The sequence below is a fragment of the Lipophrys pholis genome (assembly GCF_963383615.2).
Source record: "Lipophrys pholis genome assembly, chromosome: 11".
NCBI classification, from domain to species: domain Eukaryota; kingdom Metazoa; phylum Chordata; class Actinopteri; order Blenniiformes; family Blenniidae; genus Lipophrys; species Lipophrys pholis.
In genome coordinates this window covers 22976829-22989529 of record NC_137631.1, presented here as the reverse complement: position 1 = coordinate 22989529, position 12701 = coordinate 22976829, and the positions used below count along the sequence as shown (strand labels likewise).

General features: G+C 42.9%; 1 protein-coding gene across 1 annotated transcript; it reads left to right on the top strand.

Annotated features, from left to right (window-relative positions):
- The first annotated feature begins 333 nt into the window (after positions 1 to 333).
- Positions 334 to 10638, top strand: LOC308116882 (myosin heavy chain, fast skeletal muscle-like). Its single transcript, XM_080475344.1, has 41 exons — positions 334 to 369; positions 595 to 637; positions 884 to 1105; positions 1180 to 1323; positions 1421 to 1577; positions 1681 to 1708; positions 1789 to 1903; positions 1983 to 2075; positions 2165 to 2228; positions 2312 to 2410; positions 2502 to 2605; positions 2710 to 2848; positions 2936 to 3054; positions 3171 to 3320; positions 3417 to 3587; positions 3680 to 3980; positions 4062 to 4132; positions 4225 to 4312; positions 4414 to 4531; positions 4617 to 4740; positions 5033 to 5169; positions 5255 to 5510; positions 5600 to 5842; positions 5926 to 6102; positions 6197 to 6342; positions 6447 to 6537; positions 6631 to 7020; positions 7131 to 7257; positions 7342 to 7460; positions 7555 to 7751; positions 7892 to 8075; positions 8170 to 8335; positions 8446 to 8570; positions 8668 to 8976; positions 9070 to 9273; positions 9378 to 9503; positions 9594 to 9764; positions 9839 to 9943; positions 10034 to 10129; positions 10218 to 10349; positions 10527 to 10638. Exons 3-41 carry the CDS (start codon positions 899 to 901, stop codon positions 10545 to 10547), a joined length of 5814 nt encoding a protein of 1937 aa, XP_080331470.1. The 5' UTR covers positions 334 to 369; positions 595 to 637; positions 884 to 898; the 3' UTR covers positions 10548 to 10638.
- Positions 10639 to 12701: the final 2063 nt, after the last annotated feature.

The following is a 12701-nucleotide window of genomic DNA, read 5'->3' as shown; positions in this document are numbered from 1 at the left end:
ACCATTACATGCAGAGGATTCTTTTTAAAGGTGTTTATGAACTAAGATGTGAGTGATAATGCACAAACTCCTGCTGAGGAATTCATCGTTGTAATATTTGTCTTTATTCAAGAGATTAATACTTTAACAACTCTATGAATGCATAAGTAATTATGAAAAACTGAAAAGCTAATTCAGACAGAGATTACCATGAATGTAGTGCAGTGAAAGCGTTTCAAATGCTACCAGACTCAACGGTCATCCTTTCCATATTTGGCATATTTGGCATGCCTGCTTTAGCCTTTGCTTGGTAAGCAGGACAGATGATATATAAGGGGGTCCGGCAGATGCACCAGTGTGTGGTGGAAGACAGTGAAGTCCCTGCTTGTGGTGAGCCTTTCCATCATTACTCTTCATACTATTTAGATGTACTCCTCATTTGTAAAGGACCTAATAGAGTATGTTTGATAGAAGACTAAATGCATTATAAAGGCACTGTGAGGTTGTATTTACGCTAAAATGTATTTATTGTATTTATTGTGATTTGAATATATTAAGTAATTCATCAGTTAAAAATCAGTCCATAAATTAAGTGTTCACTACTGTTTTTAACAGGGTTGTGGAAAACAACATTCTTTTCATTAAAGGAAAGAGCCAGGTATGTACTTTTAAATATTACTTTGGAAAAAACAACAAAAATAAAAAAAGATATTTTCAGTAAAGACCTTCATGCCAGATTCAAATGTTTAAAAAAATAAAAACTTTCCACAATGTTTGACAGACATTATATTGTACATCTGTTATCTGTTTAGTAAAACACCTCCCATATACAATGTCGTCAATGCCGTGAACAAGACGTTTGGATTGCCAAGACACTTCTTGAATTGTTCGCCTTGTCACACAGACATAAACCGCCACCATGAGTACGGACGCGGAGATGGCCTTATATGGCAAGGCCTCCATTTACCTCCGTAAGCCTGAGAAGGAAAGAATTGAGGCTCAGAACAGGCCCTTCGATGCCAAGAGCGCCTGCTATGTGGCTGACGCGAAGGAGCTGTACGTGAAGGGAACCATCATCAAGAAGGAGGGTGGCAAAGTCACTGTCAAAACCCTGGACACTAAGGAGGTTGGTATCAATCCCCAGACTCAGGTGTGGATAAAACGTGATCAGTTCTCATTGTGAGTGATGTTCTGTTGCAGGAGAGGACAGTCATTGAAGATGACGTCACCCCCATGAATCCTCCCAAGTACGACAAAATTGAGGACATGGCCATGATGACCCACCTCAATGAAGCCTCTGTGCTGTACAATCTCAAAGAGCGTTATGCAGCATGGATGATCTACGTAAGATCCCAGTTAAAGACAATCATTATAACTTACTTGCTGACAGGACACAAAGAGCTGGCATTCACTTTTTTTTTCTCTGCGTGATTACTTTCAGACCTACTCTGGCTTGTTCTGTGCGACTGTGAACCCCTACAAGTGGCTCCCAGTGTACGACTCTGAGGTTGTATCTGCCTACAGAGGCAAGAAGCGTATGGAGGCTCCACCCCACATCTTCTCCGTCTCTGATAACGCTTATCAGTTCATGCTGACTGGTATGTCTTTTTTCACATCACTAAGAATTCATCAACATAGAAGGTAGATGTTGCAGATGGTTAAAAAAAAAAACATGAATTAATTTGTTCTTCATTTTAACAGATAGAGAGAACCAGTCTGTCTTGATCACGTAAGTATCACACTTGTTGATTTTGTTCTGAATTTTTCGTCATGGTCAGATTTGCACTAAAAGTCTCTCTCTATACCTAGTGGAGAATCTGGTGCTGGAAAGACTGTGAACACAAAGCGTGTCATCCAGTACTTCGCCACAATCTCAGTTGGTGGTGACAAGAAGAAGGGAGAGGGAATGTCCAACAAAATGCAGGTCTGTTGCCAAAAATCTTTCTGAAGTGTACCTCAAGGAGGAAAGTCTTTCTGACATCTCTCATGAATCTGAATCATAGGGTTCTCTGGAGGACCAGATTATTGCTGCCAACCCTCTGCTGGAGGCTTATGGTAATGCCAAAACTGTGAGGAATGACAACTCTTCCCGTTTCGTAAGTGTGAAGTGATTTCTTCCCTGAAGCACTCATTGAATAAGTTTACAATATGGATTAACTTTTGATGTTTTCTTCAACCCAAATAGGGTAAATTCATCAGAATTCATTTCGGCACCACTGGCAAACTGGCTAGTGCTGATATTGAGACCTGTAAGTGAACATTTATCATTGTGAGGCCACAATAATGTCTATGAAAGTTGAGCAAGCTGTGACGTAGTAACCTCCTTTTGCAGATCTGTTGGAGAAGTCCAGAGTCACCTTCCAGCTTCCCGATGAGAGAGGCTACCACATCTTCTACCAGATGATGACCAACCACAAGCCCGAGCTGATTGGTGATGAGATTTTTAGACTTTTCATATCATGAATGAAACATTTCACACAAATTGATCAACTGACTAAAAAGTTCACCTTTTTGACTTCCAGAGATGTCACTGATCTCCACCAACCCCTATGACTTCCCCATGTGCAGCATGGGTCAGATCACTGTGGCCAGCATTGATGACAAAGTTGAGCTTGAGGCCACAGACGTGAGTAACATTGTTAATATTTATTGTATTATCTGTTAGATATGGTTTTGATGTTGCTATTGTCAATCTGCATTTTCTAACGTAAATATATTACTTCTGAACAGAATGCCATTGACATCCTGGGCTTCACAAATGAGGAGAAAATGTACATCTTTAAGATGACTGGTGCTGTGCTTCACCACGGTAACATGAAGTTCAAGCAGAAGCAGCGTGAGGAACAGGCTGAGCCTGATGGCACAGAGGGTAAGTACTTGTGAAATATTTACGTTACTAAACCCTCAAACAACAGTAACAAAGCTTTAAATCACTTTGCATTTTGGTTTTTTTCAGATGCTGACAAGGTTGCTTACCTGCTGGGTCTGAACTCTGCTGATATGCTGAAGGCTTTGTGCTACCCCAGAGTGAAGGTCGGAAATGAGTTTGTCACCAAGGGACAGACAGTACCTCAGGCAAGTAGAACTTATCCCATTTCCAGCAAAGCAACGTGGTTCAGATTTATTGAAATCATATAAACCCAGTTACTTGATTTTCACTGATAAAGACTTATTTTCTTGTCAATCTTTAGGTGCTGAACTCTGTACCTGCCCTGGCCAAGTCTATCTATGAAAGGATGTTCTTGTGGATGGTCATCCGAATCAACCAGATGTTGGACACCAAGCAATCGAGGAACCACTTCATTGGTGTGCTGGATATTGCCGGCTTTGAGATCTTTGATGTAAGCTTAATTCATGCATCTTGAAAAAGCTTTTATTGCCATAATATTTTCCATCATTCCTTTGACAGATTATACTGGTGTGTTTTCTATTTTTAGTACAACAGCATGGAGCAGCTGTGCATCAACTTCACCAATGAGAAACTGCAACAGTTCTTCAACCACCACATGTTCGTCCTGGAGCAAGAGGAGTACAAGAAGGAGGGTATTATCTGGGAGTTCATTGACTTCGGTATGGACTTGGCTGCCTGCATTGAGCTGATTGAGAAGGTATACATCAATTTACAATATTTATCGTATATAATTGTTTTGGGGGGAAAACACTGTGCATTCACATTGTATCTTTTTCTTGCTTTATCAAGCCCATGGGCATCTTCTCCATCCTTGAAGAGGAGTGCATGTTCCCCAAGGCCGATGACGTGTCCTTCAAGAACAAGCTGTATGACCAGCATCTTGGCAAGACAAAGGCATTTGAGAAGCCCAAACCAGCAAAGGGCAAGGCTGAGGCTCACTTCTCTCTGGTCCACTATGCTGGAACCGTGGATTACAACATTTCTGGCTGGCTGGACAAGAACAAGGACCCACTGAACGAGTCTGTTATTCAGCTGTACCAGAAGTCCTCAGTGAAACTGCTGCCTGTCTTGTATCCCCCCGTTGTTGAGGGTATGTTCGACAATCTTATATTTAATTGTAAACATGATTATGCATTCTCATCTTTCTAACTCAATGCCTTCTTTTGAACAGAGACCGGTGGCAGCAAGAAGGGTGGCAAGAAGAAGGGTGGCTCTATGCAGACTGTGTCTTCACAGTTCAGAGTAAGATTTAAGTAATACCTGAAGTGTTATTCAATATTCAACTTCACATTTTCACTTTTATTGATGCAATATCATTCACTTTGTACACACAGGAGAACTTGGGCAAGCTGATGACCAACTTGAGGAGCACCCATCCTCACTTTGTGCGTTGCCTGATTCCCAACGAGTCCAAGACTCCAGGTACATGATTGTCATACTCAGTTTATATGCTCATACTAATTAGACTTAAGGTTCACACATTCATGAACTGTATGTATAAATGGTAAATGTTCACTCTGCAGGTCTGATGGAGAACTTCCTGGTCATCCACCAGCTCAGGTGTAATGGTGTGCTGGAGGGTATCAGAATCTGCAGAAAGGGTTTCCCCAGCAGAATCCTCTACGGTGACTTCAAACAGAGGTACCAGTGATGATATTTTGGAACAGTACTTTCATTTAAAACTCTAAAACCATGCTCATCCAGGACTTTATCTCTTTTCAAACAGATACAAGGTGTTGAATGCCAGTGTCATCCCTGAGGGTCAGTTCATTGATAACAAGAAGGCTGCTGAGAAGCTGCTGGGCTCCATTGACATTGATCATGACCAGTATAGATTTGGACACACCAAGGTAAGAACTTTTACTGTATACAGAGGTTTTTCCCCTCAAAAGTTATAAAACTATTCCTAGTGCACTTCTGTAGACACCTCCCTCTTAGAACAAACCCTTTTCAACAGTACCAAGATACGCATAAGATACAGAAATAAAAATTTCACATATTCATGCATCAAGAATCTTCACTGATAGAAAGTTAAAACTGACATATATGTATATTCTGTTTATCCTTGCTAGTTTATGGCTTTAGTTTCTTAGTTCATGTTTTGTGCAGACATTCAGAGATCTTTACACTTTGTTTATCCAGGTGTTCTTCAAGGCTGGTCTGCTGGGTACCCTTGAGGAGCTGAGAGATGAAAAACTGGCAGCCCTGGTCACCATGACTCAGGCTCTCTGCCGTGCATACCTCATGAGAAAGGAGTTTGTCAAGATGATGGAGAGGAGGTGAGTTGGAAACAACACATTGTGAATAGACATATCAAGAAGCCTGACGGGTAACTTGTCTCTAATATACACATCTTATCTGCAGAGAGGCCATCTTCACCATCCAGTACAACGTCCGCTCATTCATGAATGTCAAACACTGGCCATGGATGAAGGTGTACTACAAGATCAAGCCTCTGCTGAAGAGCGCTGAAACTGAGAAGGAGCTGCAGCAGATGAAAGAGAACTACGAGAAGATGCAGAGTGATTTGGCAACCGCCTTGGCCAAAAAGAAGGAGCTGGAGGAGAAGATGGTGTCTCTTCTGCAGGAGAAGAATGACCTGCAGCTGCAAGTTGCATCTGTAAGAAGAAAATGTGGCAAAAATATTTCTTTAATGCTGCCTCCACACAATGTTGAGTTGCTAATACCTTTTCTTTCTATGTGAATTAGGAAACAGAGAATCTGTCAGATGCTGAGGAGAGATGCGAGGGTCTGATCAAGAGCAAAATTCAGCTGGAGGCCAAACTCAAGGAGACCACTGAGAGGCTTGAGGATGAAGAGGAAATCAATGCTGAGCTTACTGCCAAGAAGAGAAAGTTGGAGGATGAGTGCTCTGAGCTCAAGAAGGACATTGATGACCTGGAGCTCACCTTGGCCAAAGTGGAGAAGGAGAAACACGCCACTGAGAACAAGGTTTGTAAATTAGGATCTATTCTACAGAACAAATCAAATTTAAGAATTTTGCAGCCATGCAATAACTTTTATTGCGAATACAGGTGAAGAACCTGACGGAGGAGATGGCCTCTCAGGATGAGAGCATTGCCAAGCTGACAAAGGAGAAGAAAGCTCTTCAGGAGGCCCATCAGCAGACTCTTGATGACCTGCAGGCTGAGGAGGACAAAGTCAACACTCTGAGCAAGGCCAAGACCAAGCTTGAGCAGCAAGTCGATGATGTAAGTTGTTTCTTCTAAAAAAAAAAACTCACCAGAAGAGTCAAGACAAGATTTTCCTTGGATGTGATGATGATAAACTTGCATTTATGTGCAGCTTGAGGGCTCTCTGGAGCAAGAGAAGAAGCTCCGCATGGACCTTGAGAGAGCCAAGAGAAAGCTGGAGGGTGACCTGAAACTGGCTCAGGAATCCATCATGGATCTTGAGAATGACAAGCAGCAGTCTGAGGAGAAGATCAAGAAGTAATTAAGCATAGTTTTCTCATAAATTTATAAACATGCATTGTGTTTACAGACACACTCCAAGTCATGATGAACTCTTACTATGCAATTGATGATGTTTTCAGGAAGGACTTCGAAGTCAGCCAGCTTCTCAGCAAGATTGAGGATGAGCAGTCCTTGGGTGGCCAGCTTCAGAAGAAGATCAAGGAGCTTCAGGTGACTGATGCAACATCCAACATTAGCTCAAGTGTGTGTATCGTTGATTGCAGCTGAATTTTTTATGACTGACCCTTCACCCACACTATACAGGCCCGTATTGAGGAACTGGAGGAAGAGATCGAGGCTGAGCGCGCTGCTCGTGCCAAGGTTGAGAAGCAGAGGGCTGATTTGTCCAGGGAACTTGAGGAGATCAGTGAGAGGCTAGAGGAAGCCGGTGGTGCAACTGCTGCTCAGATTGAGATGAACAAGAAGCGTGAAGCTGAGTTCCAGAAGCTCCGTCGTGACCTGGAGGAGTCTACTCTGCAGCATGAAGCCACCGCAGCTGCTCTTCGTAAGAAGCAGGCCGACAGCGTTGCTGAGCTGGGAGAGCAGATCGACAACCTGCAGCGCGTCAAGCAGAAGCTGGAGAAGGAGAAGAGCGAGTACAAGATGGAGATTGACGACCTCTCCAGCAACATGGAGTCCGTGGCCAAAGCAAAGGTACATAAAACATATAGTTTTACTTTTATCTCAGAATTTGAAAGTAAAAACGGTCAATAATATAAATGGATCACTGAGGTAATTGACCTGTAATTGATTCTCCACACCAGGGAAATCTGGAAAAGATGTGCCGAACCCTTGAGGACCAACTTAGCGAACTGAAGACCAAGAATGATGAGAACCTGCGTCAGATGAATGACTTAAGTGGACAGAAGGCGCGTCTCCTGACAGAGAATGGTATGTATGAGACACACAAGATGTTCAGTGAATGACAGACACAAATGAATATGAACTGATATTCTATTGCCATCTTCACAAAAGGTGAATTCAGCCGTCAGATGGAGGAGAAGGAGGCTCTGGTGTCTCAGCTGACCAGAGGCAAACAGGCCTTCACACAGCAGATTGAGGAGCTGAAGAGACAGATTGAGGAGGAGGTTAAGGTAAGAAACATTTGAGCACACCATGCATGACTATTAATCTTGGTGTCTTAATTAATATTGATGTCTTAACACCTTTTTATGTGACTCACTTCAGGCCAAGAATGCCCTTGCCCACGGACTTCAGTCTGCCCGCCATGACTGCGACCTGCTGAGGGAGCAGTTTGAGGAGGAGCAGGAGGCCAAGGCGGAGCTGCAGCGCGGCATGTCCAAGGCCAACAGCGAGGTGGCTCAGTGGCGAACAAAATATGAAACTGATGCTATCCAGCGTACAGAGGAACTTGAGGAGGCCAAGTGAGTGAGGTTCAGACAAATGAATGACATCGGCACTTCCTTTGAAGCAACTCATTTAACTGTTCTCAACAGTTTTTCATTGCAGCGTCAAGTGTATATACTCCTGAGTATTGACTGTTTGATTAATTTGTATTTGAAAGGAAAAAGCTGGCTCAGCGTCTGCAGGAGGCTGAGGAACAGATTGAGGCTGTGAACTCCAAGTGTGCTTCTCTTGAGAAGACCAAGCAGAGGCTCCAGAGTGAAGTGGAGGACCTCATGATTGATGTGGAGAGAGCCAACGGACTGGCTGCCAATCTGGACAAGAAACAGAGGAACTTCGACAAAGTAATGTCTTCCAGCTTCAACTCCCACCAGGATTTTGAATTACTTATCTCTGTGTGGATGCATCACTCACCTGTGTGAATGATTCCATATCTAGGTGCTGGCAGAGTGGAAGCAGAAATATGAGGAGGGTCAGGCTGAGCTTGAGGGAGCCCAGAAGGAGGCTCGTTCTCTTGGCACTGAGCTGTTCAAGATGAAGAACTCCTATGAGGAGGCTCTTGATCAGCTGGAGACCATGAAGCGTGAAAACAAGAACCTGCAGCGTGAGTTCCCAAAGACTTGGGGGTTTTTGAGTGCCTGCATGCATTCATCAGAATATTCACATTTCATATGTTAAAATGTACTCATGCTGACCACATAAATCTCTATGCAGAGGAGATCTCTGATCTGACTGAACAGATTGGTGAGACTGGTAAGAGCATCCATGAGCTGGAGAAGTCTAAGAAGCAGGTGGAGACTGAGAAGTCTGAGATCCAGACAGCTCTTGAGGAGGCTGAGGTACATTTTTTATGTAGGATGATGCTTTTGGAAAACAATTCACATCACAAACTAATCTCCTAAAATAAGAATCTATGTATGTTTTGGATACCTTTAGGGAAGCTTGGAGCATGAGGAGTCAAAGATCCTGCGTGTTCAACTGGAGCTCAACCAGATCAAGGGTGAGGTGGACAGGAAGCTGGCAGAGAAGGAAGAAGAGATGGAGCAGATTAAGAGGAACAGCCAGAGGGTGATTGACTCCATGCAGAGCACTCTGGACTCTGAGGTCAGGAGCAGGAACGATGCCCTGAGGATCAAGAAGAAGATGGAGGGTGACCTGAACGAGATGGAGATTCAGCTGAGCCACGCCAACCGCCAGGCTGCTGAGTCCCAGAAACAGCTGAGGAACGTGCAGGCACAGCTGAAGGTACTTTAAGTCATGGACCTGTTGAGACCAATATGGCAAGTACATCACCATTACGGTATTTGTTTAATCTTCTTCCATATGTTTGTTCTCCAGGATGCTCAGCTGCACCTTGATGATGCTGTCAGGGCCCAGGATGACCTGAAGGAGCAGGCTGCCATGGTGGATCGCAGGAATGGTCTTATGCAGGCTGAGATTGAGGAACTCAGAGCTGCTCTGGAACAGACTGAGAGGAGCCGCAAGATTGCTGAGCAGGAGCTGGTTGATGCCAGCGAGCGTGTCGGACTTCTGCACTCTCAGGTGAGGATTTTCTCTGAATTTTAAAATGTCTTCCCAATGTGCATACCAACACATATAACTTTATAAAACACAATATGACCTCACACAATCGTTCCGTCTTTCAGAACACAAGTCTTCTGAACACCAAGAAGAAGCTTGAGACCGACCTGGTTCAGATCCAGGGTGAAGTGGATGACGCTGTCCAGGAAGCCAGGAATGCAGAAGAGAAGGCCAAGAAGGCCATCACTGATGTACAGCTAATTTCCTCTTGCTTAGCAATATCCTCCAAATAATACAGTGTTATTCTTGCTGATATAAACTGAATTCATGATGTCTTCTAGGCTGCTATGATGGCGGAGGAGCTGAAGAAGGAGCAGGACACCAGCGCTCACCTGGAGAGGATGAAGAAGAACCTGGAGGTTGCCGTCAAGGACCTGCAGCACCGCCTGGATGAGGCTGAGAACCTGGCCATGAAGGGTGGCAAGAAGCAGCTCCAGAAACTTGAATCTCGGGTAAGTTAGGGACAAGATTTCAGTACCTGAAAATATACAAACAGATTTTCAATAAGTTTCACTTTTTGCTTCAGGTGCGCGAGCTGGAGACCGAGGTTGAGGCTGAGCAGAGACGAGGTGCTGATGCTGTCAAGGGTGTCCGCAAGTATGAGAGGAGAGTGAAGGAGCTCACCTATCAGGTACAGCAACAAACTGCTTCAAGCTGTTAATCACTTTGTAATTAAAGTCATTATCACCTTTAATTGATGCATTCATGTGTTCTGCTTCAGACTGAGGAGGACAAGAAGAACGTCAGCAGACTGCAGGACCTGGTTGACAAGCTGCAGCTGAAGGTCAAGGCCTACAAGAGGCAGGCTGAGGAAGCGGTAAGAAAGCATATTTATGTATTTATTCACCTACAAAACCTGCAGATTTTTCTGAAGAGAAACATAAATTCTCTTTCTCGTATTTCAGGAGGAACAGGCCAATGTTCACCTGTCCAAGTGCAGGAAGGTCCAGCATGAGCTTGAGGAGGCTGAGGAGCGTGCTGACATCGCAGAGTCCCAGGTCAACAAGCTCAGGGTCAAGAGCCGTGACTCTGGCAAGGTATGAATATCCACAATATCTTGGAGCGTATGCATCAACTATATATATATTTATATATATATTCATATCTCATATATATATATATACATATATATGATGGAATTGACCCATCCAAACTAACTGTCCCGAAGCCTAATTTCAGCAAACTTACACAGAATTTCTATCTGTCTCTTACAGGGCAAGGACGCCGCTGAGTAAAGCACGCTCGGTGTTTCACTCTGTGGTATCATAAAATATGATATTGCTTTTGCTGAAATAATAAAGATTATACCGCTGCTCTGTAAAATTCTTCTGTATTTCTTTCTTTCTTGGAGTGTAGTGAAAGATGTTATTTACCTGAAACATTCAAACAAATGTTATCCAACATACAAGGTTAATAGTCACCCATTAGAATTTAAATAATCAGAATCACCATCCCCTGTAGTTTGATTGAACCCTTAACTGAAATATAAACGTAACATGGTGCATTTGATGCTTTTATCCAATGATCATCCTCACATACAGAAGGGCAATAACTTGTAGGAGTCTAAAGGCCTATTCATACTCCAGAAGAATGATGAAGAAACTTCTGACACGAGGGTTGTGATCCAACAAATGTCGTAATTTCTTGGCTCCGTTAGCTCTGTCTGTCAGAAAAAATTTCGCGTCCAGGACCAAGTTTGTTCTGCTGTGTGGTCCGCTAACTCTTGTGTGATTGGTCAGATTTTTCTTGTTTTCTTCTTCATTCTGCCGGCTCACAGACCAAAATGGATGCAACCTCCGTCGCCTTTACTTCTTCATTTGTTCGACTATAGCATGTCTCAATTCCAAATCTTCCTGCTCCTCAGCTTCAAACATTTGTTTTTCTACCTACCTCCTCTTTCATCAACTCACACACTATTCACTCTGCCATTGACAAGGAAGCCTTCCACGACAGCGTTTTTTTCCTCGCATGCAAACGCACTGCATCTGAAAATTGCATGTTTTTTATGTCAGACTTTTCCTCAATTCCAATGGCGACAAGGAATGATTCAAATCTTTTGTTCCAGACTCTCCAGTTTTCCGTTAAATTTCATTCTCGACTTAATGACGTCAGAGGTTTCATCAGTTCCATCTTCTTCCTCAATTTCTTTCAAAAATCTAATTTTATCTGACATAATGTAGTATACCGGACTCGGGAAACCACTTATCACCAACAAGAAACATGCATTTTCTTCTCTGGTCTCCTGACTCCCTGTCCCACACAGTTATATAAGAGAAAAGTCACAGTGCCATCTACTGGTTACACTGAGTAGTGCAGTTTCAACTCAAATACATTACCCTCTTTTAAAAGGTGTCAATGTGAAGCAGCATTATGAGACAAAACATAAAGCTTTTGAACAGACTCACCCAGTCAAATCAGAAGTGAGATCCCAGACAATCAGTATTGGTGGGAGTAGTGAGAGTCCAGTATAACCAGTCCACCAGGACCCTAAACCTAGTCTGAGAGTCCAATATGACCGGTCCATCAGGATCCTTCACACGTTTACATTCATTCAGATGTTTGTTTGTTTTAGTCGATTCAGCAAACGTTTTGATAGCTTCAGCTTTGGACTACAGCCCTCAGTTCACCCAGATTAATTTCTCATCACAGATGTCAGGGGGTTCTCAAAAGAAGTCACACAGACTTTATATGGGTAAATGCTGGACCTCTCCTGGTGCTAATATTTGATCTCCAAGCAGGTGTGTCCTGAAAGAGCAGTTTGTAAGACTCTTCCACTTTCTGGCTCCAAATGTCCCTGTGACACAGTTTTCAGGAAAGTAGCTCTGTACATAACACACAACGGTGAGGCAGCTTTCTCCACAATGAACATAATCAAAACTAAATATGGTTCTAGAATCACCAATGATGACTCTGAAGTGAGCCTTTCTCCAGAAGTTAACATGTGTTTAGATTTATCTGTAAAATATATTTTATTGTTCCGAAGCCAAGCACTGTATTTCAACATGCACAATTTTCACATTTTATTTCTTTTCTCATTTTGAAAATGAGCCTGACTTTTATTTATTAAATGAGAGAATATTATATCAGCAGTTACATGATAATAAATAGTGAAACTGTTTTTTTAATTGGACTGAATTCATTTGATTTGACAATCAGCTGTTGATTACATGCAGATGTTGATAAAAGTGCGAGGCTACTTAAATATATATCCATCCATGCATCTTCTAATCGGATTAAAACTAGCCAGGGTCGTGTAACGCTGGAGCCAGTCCCAGTTTACTATGGGCCACCTGGATAGGTCTCCAGTCCATCACAGGAAAAACACACAGAGACTGACAACCACAGACACTCACATTAACACAGAGGGACATTTTACTGTCACCAATTAA